At 41.0% G+C, this 14,188-nt stretch overlaps 1 protein-coding gene across 2 annotated transcripts; it reads right to left on the minus strand.

The window, feature by feature from the left end:
* Positions 1 to 1,806: 1,806 nt before the first annotated feature.
* On the minus strand, positions 1,807 to 3,793 carry LOC118938789 (C-C motif chemokine 20-like). Of its 2 annotated transcripts, none has more exons than XM_036943817.1 (4): positions 3,580 to 3,793; positions 3,110 to 3,209; positions 2,537 to 2,614; positions 1,807 to 2,450 (listed from the first exon to the last, which is right to left on the minus strand). In XM_036943817.1, exons 1-4 carry the CDS (start codon positions 3,656 to 3,658, stop codon positions 2,408 to 2,410), a joined length of 300 nt encoding a protein of 99 aa, XP_036799712.1. In that variant the 5' UTR covers positions 3,659 to 3,793; the 3' UTR covers positions 1,807 to 2,407. The 2 variants fall into 2 exon arrangements, with proteins under 2 accessions (XP_036799712.1, XP_036799711.1); XM_036943816.1 differs by having other exon boundaries at positions 3,110 to 3,212; positions 3,580 to 3,785.
* Positions 3,794 to 14,188: the final 10,395 nt, after the last annotated feature.

The following is a 14,188-nucleotide window of genomic DNA, read 5'->3' on the forward strand; positions in this document are numbered from 1 at the left end:
CATGAATGTACCAGTTTATTTTGAGCTATTATGGGGTAAGGCAGCTCATCAGGCATTTATGCTATATTTAAGCAATAGGGCATGAGGGGTTGTGGTACATGGCCAATATACCACGGCTAAGGGCTGTTTTTACTCACGACGCAACGCGGGGGGCCTGGATACAGCCCTTAGCCGTGGTATATTGGTCATATACCACAAACCCCTGAGGTGCCTAATTGCTATTATAAACTGGTTTACAATGTAATTAGAGCAGAATTTTTAAAAATGTTGTCATATCTGTGATATACAGTCTGATATACCACAGCTGTCAGCCAATCAGCATTCAGGGCTCAAACCACCCAGTTTATAATCATCAACAATCAATGGGTATACTATATATAATGTATTGAAATGACCATGGAACAGCTGTGAATATTGCATCTTTGAAGCCACACATTGAACTCATATTGAACATATCTGAAACATGAACACACCTGTAATAAAACATCATAGCCACATACCTGTGTTGACTACAAACACACTTCTACACTATGGACCACCTCACTGTACTGAATTAGAGAGACCAAGAGAATACACAGACGGGTTATCTGTGGAACTAAATGCCTGCTGCCTCTTGGCTAATGCCACACCTTCTGGTACAATACAGGGCCAATCTACAAGCAGAATCTGGCATTGGATGTGAAATTAATATCATATTCTGGTTGAAATGTGGTTTTCTTTTTGAAGTCATCAGATACCTGGGGCGGCAGGGTAGCCTAGTGGTTAGAGCGTTGGACTAGTAACCGGAAGGTTGCGAGTTCAAACCCCCGAGCTGAAAGGGTACAAATCTGTCGTTCTGCCCCTGAACAGGCAGTTAACCCACTGTTCCCAGGCCGTCATTGAAAATAAGAATTTGTTCTTAACTGACTTGCCTGGTTAAATAAAGGTAAAAAAAAAAAAAAAAAAAAAAAAAAAAAAAAAAAAAATACCCATGCATGGTTTAGTCCATTGTGCAGAATTTCAAATCATTTTTGTGGTCTCTAAAAAGAAGAAGAGTCTTTTTAGAGACCACCATTTTTTTTAGACATTCTGCACAATGGACTAGTGGAGTGGTGAGTTATTCCAGGGCACTAGATTACTTACAGTAGGGAGAAACCTAAGAGGTACGTGTGATGTACACACACGCACGCGCGTACACACACACACACACACACACACACACACACACACACACACACACACACACACACACACACACACACACACACACACACACACACACACACACACACACACACACACACACACACACACACACACACAGATAGTGAATGAATCTCAAGTGTCTTTCCTGGATTCCTCAGATCAGCACATGTGGCTGCATGCTTATGATCTTGTTACCTTCCACTGCAGTGAAGTCTGCTGAGGGTAGAATGGCTCATAATAATGGCTGGAATGGAGTGAATGGAATGATATCAAACAGATGGAAACCATGTGTTTGATGTGTTCGATACCATTCCAATAATTGCTTTCCAGCCATTGCTATGAGCCCACCCTCCCCATTTAAGGTGCCACCAGCCACCTGTGTTTCACTGAAAGATAATGCTGGATTGTAAGCAGTGTGTGGAAGTAGAGTGGAGCAATCTTACCCGACAGTGTTTAAACAGCTGAATGAAAAGGATTTGATGTAATGACCATAGACTAATATAATCCCAGCCATTGTGTCTATGTTTTGTATCCCTTCTTACAGTCTGTAATTTATTGTGTGGATGATGATGCCATTCCCAGTTTTAGAAGTTGTCACATACAATAAGAGTAGAAAACAGATTTTTTTTCAAGTACATATTTTATTATCTATTTCATAGCTCTTAGCTTAAACAACCCAGTACACCTCAGGAAAACTCAAACATACATTTGGACACTTTGAAAAGCCAAAATTAAAAAGGTTTTCTCTGGCTCCAATTGGACAGAGGATATGAAACAACACAAAAATATTTTGTGGTACTCTGTGAAAACAGATGTTTTCATGTTTATCAGGAATACTGCACTTGCTGTTTATGAAACAGACCTACAACATTGATACATAGAGTTACACACAAACTGATATGAAACTCAAACACCTTCAGAATCAATACAGATATGATGAACAATAATAACCACAGATATTAAATGATTTGTATGAATACAGAAATCTCAGGTTAAAAAACGAACCATCCTGAAACAGTGACTCTATGCATATTGAGATATTTAGCTGTTTGTAAAGCATAAATAGGGTAAATAACACACACACACACACACACACACACACACACACACACACACACACACACACACACACACACACACACACACACACACACACACACACACACACACACACACACACACACACACACATAAATCATCTCCAGGTCATGAGGTCTTGAGATCAGAGAATTTTCTTCAGTTTAGATTTCCTCTCCTGACGCTTGCTATGAACACACATACACACACAACGTTAGACAAACATACACACAAGTTTTACAACAACTACACACATACACACATGTGTACTCACAGCAGACAGCGTTGTACCTTCTTGGTCCAGTCTTGAGAGGGGTCGGCACACACAAACTTGTCCCTCCGGGTGTGGAAGCTGCAACAACACAGCACAATGTCAACACATATTACACACACACACACACACACACACACACACACACACACACACACACACACACACACACACACACACACACACACACACACACACACACACACACCAGAGGAGGCTGGTGGGAGCAGCTATAGGAGGATGGGCTCATTGTAAAGCTGGAAAGGAATACTTAGAACAGTATCAAACACATCAAACATATGTAAACTAAGTGTTGGACTATGTACCATTCATTCCATTCCAGCCATTATAACGAGACATCCTCCTAAAGCTGCTCCCACCAGCCTCCTCTGATACACACACGCACACACACACACACACACACACACATTACACAAATTACACACACACACAGATAGTGAGTGTATCTCAATGGTCTTTCCTCTAACTTCACCTCGTCAAAATGCATTGGAAAAGGTAAAGACAAGACTATTTTACACACAGTGTGTGCTGGGCTGTGATTGGAGGATAACTCACACGACAGCATGGATGTCACAGGAAGAGGTAATGGTCTGGTAAGTGTAGTCTTTCAGCCGTCTGCATGGCACTGGACGCCGAGTGTACTTCAGACAGCAATCTGCTACGCACACACACGCACGCACACGCACACGCACACGCACACACACACACACACACACACACACACACACACACACGCACACACACGCACGCACGCACACACACACACACACACACACACACACACACAGTAAGATAGGGAGAGCATGTGTGTATGCAAGAGAGACTATGTGTGCATGTGTGTGCTTGTTTGTCATGTGTATGTATTTGTACAATGGTGTGTGTGTGTGTGTGTGTGTGTGTGTGTGTGTGTGTGTGTGTGTGTGTGTGTGTGTGTGTGTGTGTGTGTGTGTGTGTGTGTGTGTGTGTGTGTGTGTGTGTGTGTGTGTGTGCGAGTGTACGTATTGTGTGTTTGTATTAGCACTCACCTGATTGTGTGGAGGGGATGAGTGTGAGGATGAGGATAGATAACAGCACAGCCAGGACACACACTCTACAGCAAAGCATCCTGATCTTCAGATGGGTTCCACAGAGACAGAAAGTAGGGAGAGTGTTTTAGTAGATTCGTTATCTGTAGTGTGTGAGAGAAAGAGAGAGTGTTTTTCTGACTGAGAGTTTGTGTTCTTTAAGTAGGGCTCGGGCTGGACTTCCTCCAGATAGCAGTGTCATGGAATGTATTGGCAGGGGGTGTTGCAGTGAGGCGAGGGGGCGTTGTTAGGCTGTTGTGCGACTGTTGGTATTCTCAGGTATTTTTTGTGTGCGTGCTCTTCCAGTGAGATTAATTTTCTTCTCCATCTCCTCCTTGGGTAGAGATTAATGATCTTGTTTTCCTCCACTGAAAGATAATGCTGGAATGTAAGCAGTGTGTAGGAGTGGAGTGGCGCAATCTTACCTGAGAAGTGTGTAAATAGCTGAATGAATGGGAGTTGATGTAATTGCCATAGACTAAAACTGCTCAGGTATTATAATCCCAGCCATTGTGTCAAAGTCTTCAGTTTGACGTCACAGCTGTGATGAAGTACTTATTGTGGATCCAAACTATCACTGGCACCAATAGATGATATGAGATTTGCTTCATTGTCAATTGTTAAGGAGACACGGAAATGTGTGTTTTTCCTTTACACACACATACAGTGCCTTGCGAAAGTATTCGGACCCCTTGAACTTTGCGACCTTTTGCCACATTTCAGGCTTCAAACATAAAGATATAAAACTGTATTTTTTTTGTGAAGAATCAACAACAAGTGGGACACAATCATGAAGTGGAACGACATTTATTGGAAATTTCAAACGTTTTTAACAAATCAAAAACTGAAAAATTGGGTGTGCAAAATTATTCAGCCCCCTTAAGTTAATACTTTGTAGCGCCACCTTTTGCTGCGATTACAGCTGTAAGTCGCTTGGGGTATGTCTCTAGCAGTTTTGCACATCGAGAGACTGACATTTTTTCCCATTCCTCCTTGCAAAACAGCTCGAGCTCAGTGAGGTTGGATGGAGAGCATTTGTGAACAGCAGTTTTCAGTTATTTCCACAGATTCTCGATTGGATTCAGGTCTGGACTTTGACTTGGCCATTCTAACACCTGGATATGTTCATTTTTGAACCATTCCATTGTAGATTTTGCTTTATGTTTTGGATCATTGTCTTGTTGGAAGACAAATCTCCGTCCCAGTCTCAGGTCTTTTGCAGACTCCATCAGGTTTTCTTCCAGAATGATCCTGTATTTGGCTCCATCCATCTTCCCATCAATTTTAACCATCTTCCCTGTCCCTGCTGAAAAAAAAGGCCCAAACCATGATGCTGCCACTACCATGTTTGACAGTGGGGATGGTGTGTTCAGTGTGATGAGCTGTGTTGCTTTTACGCCAAACATAACGTTTTGCATTGTTGCCAAAAAGTTCAATTTTGGTTTCATCTGACCAGAGCACCTTCTTCCACATGTTTGGTGTGTCTCCCAGGTGGCTTTTGGCAAACATTAAACGACACTTTTTATGGATATCTTTAAGAAATGGCTTTCTTCTTGCCACTCTTCCATAAAGGCCAGATTTGTGCAATATACGACTGATTGTTGTCCTATGGACAGAGTCTCCCACCTCAGCTGTAGATCTCTGCAGTTCATCCAGAGTGATCATGGGCCTCTTGGCTGCATCTCTGATCAGTCTTCTCCTTGTATGAGCTGAAAGTTTAGAGGGACGGCCAGGTCTTGGTAGATTTGCAGTGGTCTGATACTCCTTCAATTTCAATATTATCGCTTGCACAGTGCTCCTTGGGATGTTTAAAGCTTGGGAAATCTTTTTGTATCCAAATACAGCTTTAAACTTCTTCACAGCAGTATCTCGGACCTGCCTGGTGTGTTCCTTGTTCTTCATGATGCTCTCTGCGCTTTTAACGGACCTCTGAGACTATCACAGTGCAGGTGCATTTATACGGAGACTTGATTACACACAGGTGGATTGTATTTATCATCATTAGTCATTTAGGTCAACATTGGATCATTCAGAGATCCTCACTGAACTTCTGGAGAGAGTTTGCTGCACTGAAAGTAAAGGGGCTGAATAATTTTGCACGCCCAATTTTTCAGTTTTTGATTTGTTAAAAAAGTTTGAAAATTCCAAAAAATGTCGTTCCACTTCATGATTGTGTCCCACTTGTTGTTGATTCTTCACAAAAAAATACAGTTTTATATCTTTATGTTTGAAGCCTGAAATGTGGCAAAAGGTCAAGGGGGCCGAATACTTTCGCAAGGCACTGTACATAAACCCAGTTTAGAGGACAATGTTAGTCACAGTGCAGTGCCCCCTTGTATCATTCCTCCTCCACACAGGGAGAATGTGTGTTAAAAAAAAAAACACACATATATATATATATATATATATATATATATATATATATATATGTTTTCACCTTTATTTAACCAGGTAGGCTAGTTGAGAACCAGTTCTCATTTACAACTGCGACCTGGCCAAGATAAAGCATAGCAATTCGACACATACAACAACACAGTTACACATGGAATAAACAAAACATACAGTCAATAATACAGTAGAAAAAAGAAAACAAAAAGTCTATATACAGTGAGTGCAAATGAGGTAAGATAAGGGAGTTAAGGCAATAAATTGGCCATGGTGGCGAAGTAATTACAATAGAGCAATTAATTAACATAGTGTCCAAAGAAGGGCCAGAAGTATACAGAATGGTGTCGTCTACGTAGAGGTGGATCAGAGAATCACCAGCAGCAAGAGCAACATCATTGATGTACACAGAGAAGAAAGTCGGCCTGATAATTGAACCCTCTGGCACCCCCATAGAGACTGCCAGAGTTCAGGACAGCAGGCCCTCCGATTTGACACACTGAACTCTATCAGAGAAGTAGTTGGTGAACCAGGCGGGACAATCATTTGAGAAACCAAGGCTGTCGAGTCTGCCAATAAGAATGTGGTGATTGACCGAGTCGAAAGCCTTGACCAGGTTGATGAATACGGCTGCACAGTAATGTCTCTTATCGATGGCGGTTATGTTATCGTTTAGGACCTTGAGCGTGGCTGAGGTGCACCCATGACCAGCTTTAAAACCAGATTGCATAGCGGAGAAGGTACGGTGGGATTCGAAATGGTCGGTAATCTGTTTGTTAACTTGGCTTTCGAAGACCTTAGAAAGACAGGGTAGGATAGATATAGGTCTGTAGCAGTTTGGGTCTTGAGTGTCACCCCCTTTGAAGAGGGGATGACCGCGGCAGCTTTCCAATCTTTGGGAATCTCAGATGATATGAAAGAGAGATTGAACAGGTTAGTAATAGGGATTGCAACAATTTCGGCAGATCATTTTAGAAAGAGAGGGTCCAGATTATCTAGCCCGGCTGATTTGTAGGGGTCCAGTTTTTTTTAGCTCTTTCAGAACATCAGCTATCTGGATTTGGGTGAAGGAGAAATGGTGGGGGCTTGGGCGGGATGCTGTGGAGGGTGCCGGGCAGTTGACCGGGGTAGGGGTAGCCAGGTGGAAAGCATGACCAGCCGTAGAGAAATGCTTATTGAAATTCTCAATTATAGTGGATTTATTGGTGATAACAGTGTTTCCTAGCCTCAGATCAGTGAGCAGCTGGGAGGAGGTGCTCTTATTCTCCATGGACTTATCAGTGTCCCAGAACTTTTTTGAGTTTGAGCTACAGGATGCAAATTTCTGTTTGAAAAAGCTAGCCTTAGCTTTCCTAACTGCCTGTGTAAATTGGTTTCTAACTTCCCTGAAAAGTTGCATATCATGGGGACTATTCGATGCTAATGCAGAACGCCACAGGATGTTTTTTTGCTGGTCAAGGGCAGACAGGTCTGGTGTGAACCAAGGACTACATGTATTCCTGGTTCTACATTTTTTGAATGGGGCATGCTTATTTAAGATGGTGAGGAAGGCACTTTTAAAGAATAGCCAGGCATCCTCTACTGACGGGATGAGGTCTGCTTATGTGTTCTTGATTATGGTGATATTATTTATCAAAGTGCAGCTGCTACTACTCTTAAACCATTGGATGCCATCTACCATAGTGCCCTTCATTTTGTTACAGGTTTGACACTAACCACTAAATCCTGTATCAAAAGGTTGGCTGGACTTTCCTAAAGACCTGCAGATCTCTACATTTCTCCCTTTGTGTTTACAAGGCCCTACTTCAGAAACATCCATCTTATCTAACTTTGCTGTTGAAGTATAGTCACCTGAGATGCCTAACCCATTCACAGGATTGGTTAACTCTTGAGGTTCCTACGGTCTCCACCAAACTAGGTAACTAGGTTTTATTGCGCCGTATTGCTGGAACAAAATATAAAAATACAGTGAGCATTTCTCCTTTGCCAAGTGTGGCATATCAAAAAGCCGATTAAACAGCATGATCATTACACAGGTGCACCTTGTGTTGGGGACTATAAAAGGCCACTCTAAAATGTCTTAAGTTTTGAGGGAGTGTGCAATTGGCATGCTGATTGTAGGAATGTCTACCAGAGCTGTTGCCAGAGAATTGAATGTTAATTTCTCTACCATGAATCGTTTTTGTTATTGCTTGTTTTGTTGGCGACATTTTACATAAATAAAAGGAAAATGTACGCTCACCACGCTCCTTAGTCTTCCGTTAACGACGGCCGTGACATCGAGATTCTGAGACCCATTGTGAGGCCTATTTTTTCTGTGACCAACAGATACCTTTATTATTTCCAGTCGTGAAATCTATAGATTAGGGGCTAATGACTTTATTTCAATTGACTGATTTCCTCATATGAACTGTAAAATCAATGAAATTGTTGCATGTTAGATTTTTATTTTTGTTCAGTATACATTTCATCTTGATATTCTGGAGCCATTCGGGCAATTTAAAGTATTGATTGGGAGTGTAACTGTTTTTGTGGGTGAATTGTGCTGATTTATTTGCGCCGTGACGAAACCATGACTGTGTTTCTGTTTTCTTTAATGTGTATATAAATTCCCTGTCTTAGGTCAGTTAAGAACATCACTTTATTTTAAGAATGTGAAATGTCAGAATAATTGTAGAGAATTATTTCTTTCAGCTTTTATTTCTTTCATCACATTCCCAGTGGGTCAGACGTTTACATACACTCAATTAATATTTGGTAAAATTGTGTTTAAATTGTTTAACTTGGGTCAAACGTTTTGGGTAGTCTTCCACAAGCTTCCCACAATAAGTTGGGTAACTTTTGACCCATTCCTCCTGACAGAGCTGGTGTAACTGAGTCAGGTTTGTAGGCCTCCTTGCTCGCACACGCTTTTTCAGTTCTGCCCACAAATGTTGATTTATTTGCGCTTACCATGACTGTGTTTCTGTTTTCTTTCATGTGTATATATATATATATATATATATATATATATATATATATATATATATATATATATATATATATATATATATAGTCAGAAGTCAGAAGTTTACGTACACCTTAGCCAAGTACATTTAAACTCAGTTTTTAACAATTCCTGACATTTAATCCTAGTAAAAATTCCCTGTCTTAGGTCAGTTAAGATCATCACTTTATTTTAAGATTGTGAAATGTCAGAATAATTGTAGAGAATTATTTCTTTCAGCTTTTATTTCTTTCATCACATTCCCAGTGGGTCAGAAGTTTACATACACTCAATTAATATTTGGTAAAATTGTGTTTAAATTGTTTAACTTGGGTCAAACGTTTTGGGTAGTCTTCCACAAGCTTCCCACAATAAGTTGGGTAACTTTTGACCCATTCCTCCTGACAGAGCTGGTGTAACTGAGTCAGGTTTGTAGGCCTCCTTGCTCGCACATGCTTTTTCAGTTCTGCCCACAAATGTCCTGACATTTAATCCTAGTAAAAATTCCCTGTCTTAGGTCAGTTAAGATCATCACTTTATTTTAAGAATGTGAAATGTCAGAATAATTGTAGATAATTATTTCTTTCAGCTTTTATTTCTTTCATCACATTCCCAGTGGGTCAGAAGTTTACATACACTCAATTAATATTTGGTAAAATTGTGTTTAAATTGTTTAACTTGGGTCAAACGTTTTGGGTAGTCTTCCACAAGCTTCCCACAATAAGTTGGGTAACTTTTGACCCATTCCTCCTGACAGAGCTGGTGTAACTGAGTCAGGTTTGTAGGCCTCCTTGCTCGCACACGCTTTTTCAGTTCTGCCCACAAATGTTCTATAGGATTGAGGTCAGGGCTTTGTGATGGCCACTCCAAACCTTGACTTTGTTGTCCTTAAGCCATTTTGCCACAACTTTGGAAGTATGCTTGGGCTCATTGTCCATTTGTAAGACCCATTTGCGACCAAGCTTTAACTTCCTGACTGATGTCTTGAGATGTTGCTTCAACATATCAACATAATTTTCCTTTCCTCATGATGCCATCTATTTTGTGAAGTGCACCAGTCCCTCCTGCAACAAAGCACCCCCACAACATGAGCTGCCACCCCCGTGCTTCACGGTTGGGATGGTGTTCTTCGGCTTGCAAGTCTCCCCCTTTTTCCTCCAATCATGACAATGGTCATTATGGCCAAACAGTTCTATTTTTGTTTCATCAGACCAGAGGACATTTCTCCAAAAAGTACGATCTTTGTCCCCATGTACAGTTGCAAACCGAAGTCTGGCTTTTTTATGAAGGTTTTGGAGCAGTGGCTTCTTCCTTGCTGAGTGGCCTTTCAGGTTATGCCAATATAGGACTCGTTTTACTGTGGATTTAGATACTTTTGTGCCTGTTTCCTACAGCATCTTCTCAATGTCCTTTGCTGTTGTTCTGGGATTTATTTGCACTTTTCACATCAAAGTACTTTCATCTCTAGGAGGCACAATGCATCTCCATCCTGAGTGGTATGACGGCTGCGTGGTCCCATGGTGTTTATACTTGCGTACTATTGTTTGTACAGATGAACGTGGTACCTTCAGGCATTTGGAAATTGCTCCCAAGGATGAATCAGACTTGTGGAGGTCCTTTTTTCTATGGTCTTGGCTGATTTCTTTTGATTTTCCCATGATGTTAAACAAAGAGGCACTGAGTTTGAAGGTAGGCCTTAACATACATCCACAGGTACACCTCCAACTGACTCAAATGATGTCAATTAGCCTATCAGAAGCTTCTAAAGCCATGACAATTTTCTGGAATTTTCCAGGCTGTTTATAGGCACAGTCAACTTGTATGTGTATGTAAACTTCTGACCCACTGGAATTGTGACACAGTGAATTATAAGTTAAATAATCTGTCTGTAAACAATTGTTGGAAAAATTGTAATTGTTGGAAATGTCCTAGATGTCCTAACCGACTTGCCAAAACTACAGTTTGTTAACATGAAATTTGTGGAGTGGTTGAAAAATGAGTTTTAACCTCTCTAGGGTATGTGGGACGCTAGCGTCCCACCTGGCCAACATCCAGTGAGATTGCAGGGCGCCAAATTCAAATACAGCAATACTCATTATAAAAATTCAGAAAAGATACTATTTTACATAGGTTTAAAGATGAACTTCTTGTGAATCCAACCACTGTGTCAGATTTCAAAATGCTTTACGGCGAAAGCACACCTTACGATTATTTGAGAACATCGCCCAGCAGACAAATCATTACAAACAGTAACCAGCCAAGTAGAAGAGTTACACAAGTCAGAAATAGAGATAAAATGAATCACTTACCTTTGATGATCTTCATATGGTTGCACTCAGAAGACATAAATGTATTCAATAAATGTTCCTTTTGTTCGATAAAGTCTCTCTTTATATCCAAAAACCTCCGTTTTGTTTGCGCGTTTTCTTCAGTAATCCACAGGCTCAAACGCAGTCACAACAGGCAGACAAAAAAATCCTAATTGTATCCATAAAGTTCATAAAAACATGTCAAACGATGTTTATATTCAACCCTCAGGTTGTTTTTAGCCTAAATAATCAATACTATTTCAACCCGGACAATAACGTCAATATAAAAGGTAAACAAGAAAGGCACTCTCTCAGTCGCGCGCATGAAAAAGCTCTGTGACATGGCAGGGTCCACTCATCCAGACTGCTCTTACTCCATCATTTTTCAGAATACAAGCCTGAAATAATTTCTAAAGACTGTTGACATCTAGTGGAAGTTATAGGAACTGCAATTTGAGTCCTAAGTCAATGGATACTGTAATGGCATTGAATAGAAAACTACAACAACAACAAAAATACTTCCTGAATGGATTTTTTTCAGGTTTTCGCCTGCCAAATCATTTATGTTATACTCACAGACACTATTTTAACAGTTTTGGAAACATTAGAGTGTTTTCTATCCAAATCTACCAATTATATGCATATCCTATCTTCTCGACCTGAGTAGAAGGCAGTTTAATCTGGGCACGCTTTTCATCCAAAATTCCAAATGCTGCCCCCTACCCTAGAGAAGTTAATGACTCCAACCTAAGTGTATGTAAACTTCCGACTTCAACTGTGTTTGTTCTGTATAATGTGTATTTTTATATCGTATTATTCAGGGAACATTTGTAAAAGAGGCCTAGGTCTCAATATGTCTTCCCTTTTAACATAAAGGTTAAATAAAAAATAAAAGATTATTGCAACTAGATTGGAGGTCAGACTGAGGGCTAAGAGACTGACAGAGGTTGGGGTATGTTCATCTGGTTTGGGTTGGATCAGTTTCATCTCATGTCATGATCAGTTTAACGTCATGGAGTTAGTTGAACGTGAATGATTTAACATGCTGCTAGACCTGTTTATAGCATACCACATCTTCATGTATCATTCCTCCTCCACACAGGGTGTGTGTGTGTTTGTGTGTGTGTGTGTGTGCACGCGCTAGCATTTAGAACACTGGTTACGCAACGTGATGCAATCTTACCATTCATGCACCTACTACACCAAAATCAGCATTAGCTTTACGTACCACCTGTCATCTAGTGTTCAGCGTTTACCCACCTTTCCTGTTTTATGAACTGAGTGTCATCTCTGTTAGATGAGTCAATCTGAATTGGGGGTTATATAAAATCAAATCAAATGTATTTATATTTTCACATTAGCAGATGTCACACAGTGCTTATACAGAAACCCAGCCTAAAATCCCAAACAGCCAAGAGAGGAACCAGACTCTAAGTAAATGTCAGTTGGTTTTCCATAGCCGAGCATTCAGAGTTCGAGACAGCAGGTGCGAGAGAGAGAAAGAGAAAACAGCAGGTCCGGGACAGGCTAGCACGTCTGGTGAATAGGTCAGGGTTCCATAGCCGCTGGCAAAACAGTTGAAACTGGAGCAGCACAACAAGGTAGAACATCTGGAGAATAGGTCAGGATTCCATAGCCACAGGCAAAAGAGCAGAAACTGGATCAGCAGCACGACCAGGTCGACTGGTCATCAGGCCAGGTAGCGTGGTTTGTCACTCCAGTGCCTTGCCCTTCACCTTCGCAGCCCTGGGCCAGACCACACTCAATAATTGGATGTACTGAAGAGATGAGTATTCAGTAAAGACTTAAGGTTGAGACCGAGTCTGTGTCTCTCACATGAATAGGCAGACCATTTCATAAAAATGGAGCTCTATAGGAGAAAGCCCTGCCTCCAGCTGTTTGCTTAAAAATTCTAGGAACAGTAAGGAGGCCTGTGTCTTGTGAACTTAGCATACGTGTAGGTATGTACGGCAGAACCAAATCGGAGAGATAGGTAGGAGCTAGTCCATGTAATGCTTTGTAGGTTAGCAGTAAAACCTTGACATCTGTTATAGTCATGGGCTCTAAACCGTCAAGCTGCATCCTGGACCCTATTCCAACTAAACTACTGAAAGAGCGACTTCGCTCTTTGCGCTTCGCTCTCCTATGTTGAACATAATAAACAGCTCCCGATCCTCCGGATACGTACCAAACTCACTAAAAGTGGCAGTAATAAAGCCTCGCTTGAAAAAGCCAAACCTTGACCTGGAAAATGTAACAAAACTATCGGCCTATATTGAGTCACCCATTCCTCTGAAACATTTTAGAAAAAGCTGTTGCTCGGCAACTTACTGAAGACAAATAATGTATTCATAATGCTTCAGTCTGGTTTTGGACCCCATTATATTACTGAGAATGCACTCGTGAAGGTGGTAAATGACCTTTTAATGGCGTCAGACCAAGGCTCTGCATCTGTCCTCGTGCTCCTAGACCCTAGTGCTGCTTTGGACACCATCAATCACCACATTCTTTTGGAGAGATTAGAAATTGGTCTACACAGACAAGTTCTTGCCTGGTTTAGATCTTATCTGTCGGAAAGATATCAGTTTGTCTCTGTGGATGGTTTGTCTTTTGACAAATCACTTGTAAGTTTCGGCATTCCTCAAGGTTCTGTTTTAGGACCAATATTGCTTTTACTATATATTTGACCTCTTGGTGATGTCATTCGGAAACACGTCAAATTTCACTGCTATGCGGACAACACACATAGCAGTACATTGTGATGAAATATGGTGAATCCCCAAAATTCCCTGACCTGGAAGCCTGTGTTTCATAAATTAGGAAGTGGATGGCAGAACATGTTTTACTTTTAAACTCGGACAAAACAGAGATGCTAGTTCTAGGTCCCAAG

Source organism: Oncorhynchus mykiss, chromosome 15 (genome assembly GCF_013265735.2).
Source record: "Oncorhynchus mykiss isolate Arlee chromosome 15, USDA_OmykA_1.1, whole genome shotgun sequence".
Taxonomy (NCBI): Eukaryota; Metazoa; Chordata; class Actinopteri; order Salmoniformes; family Salmonidae; genus Oncorhynchus; species Oncorhynchus mykiss.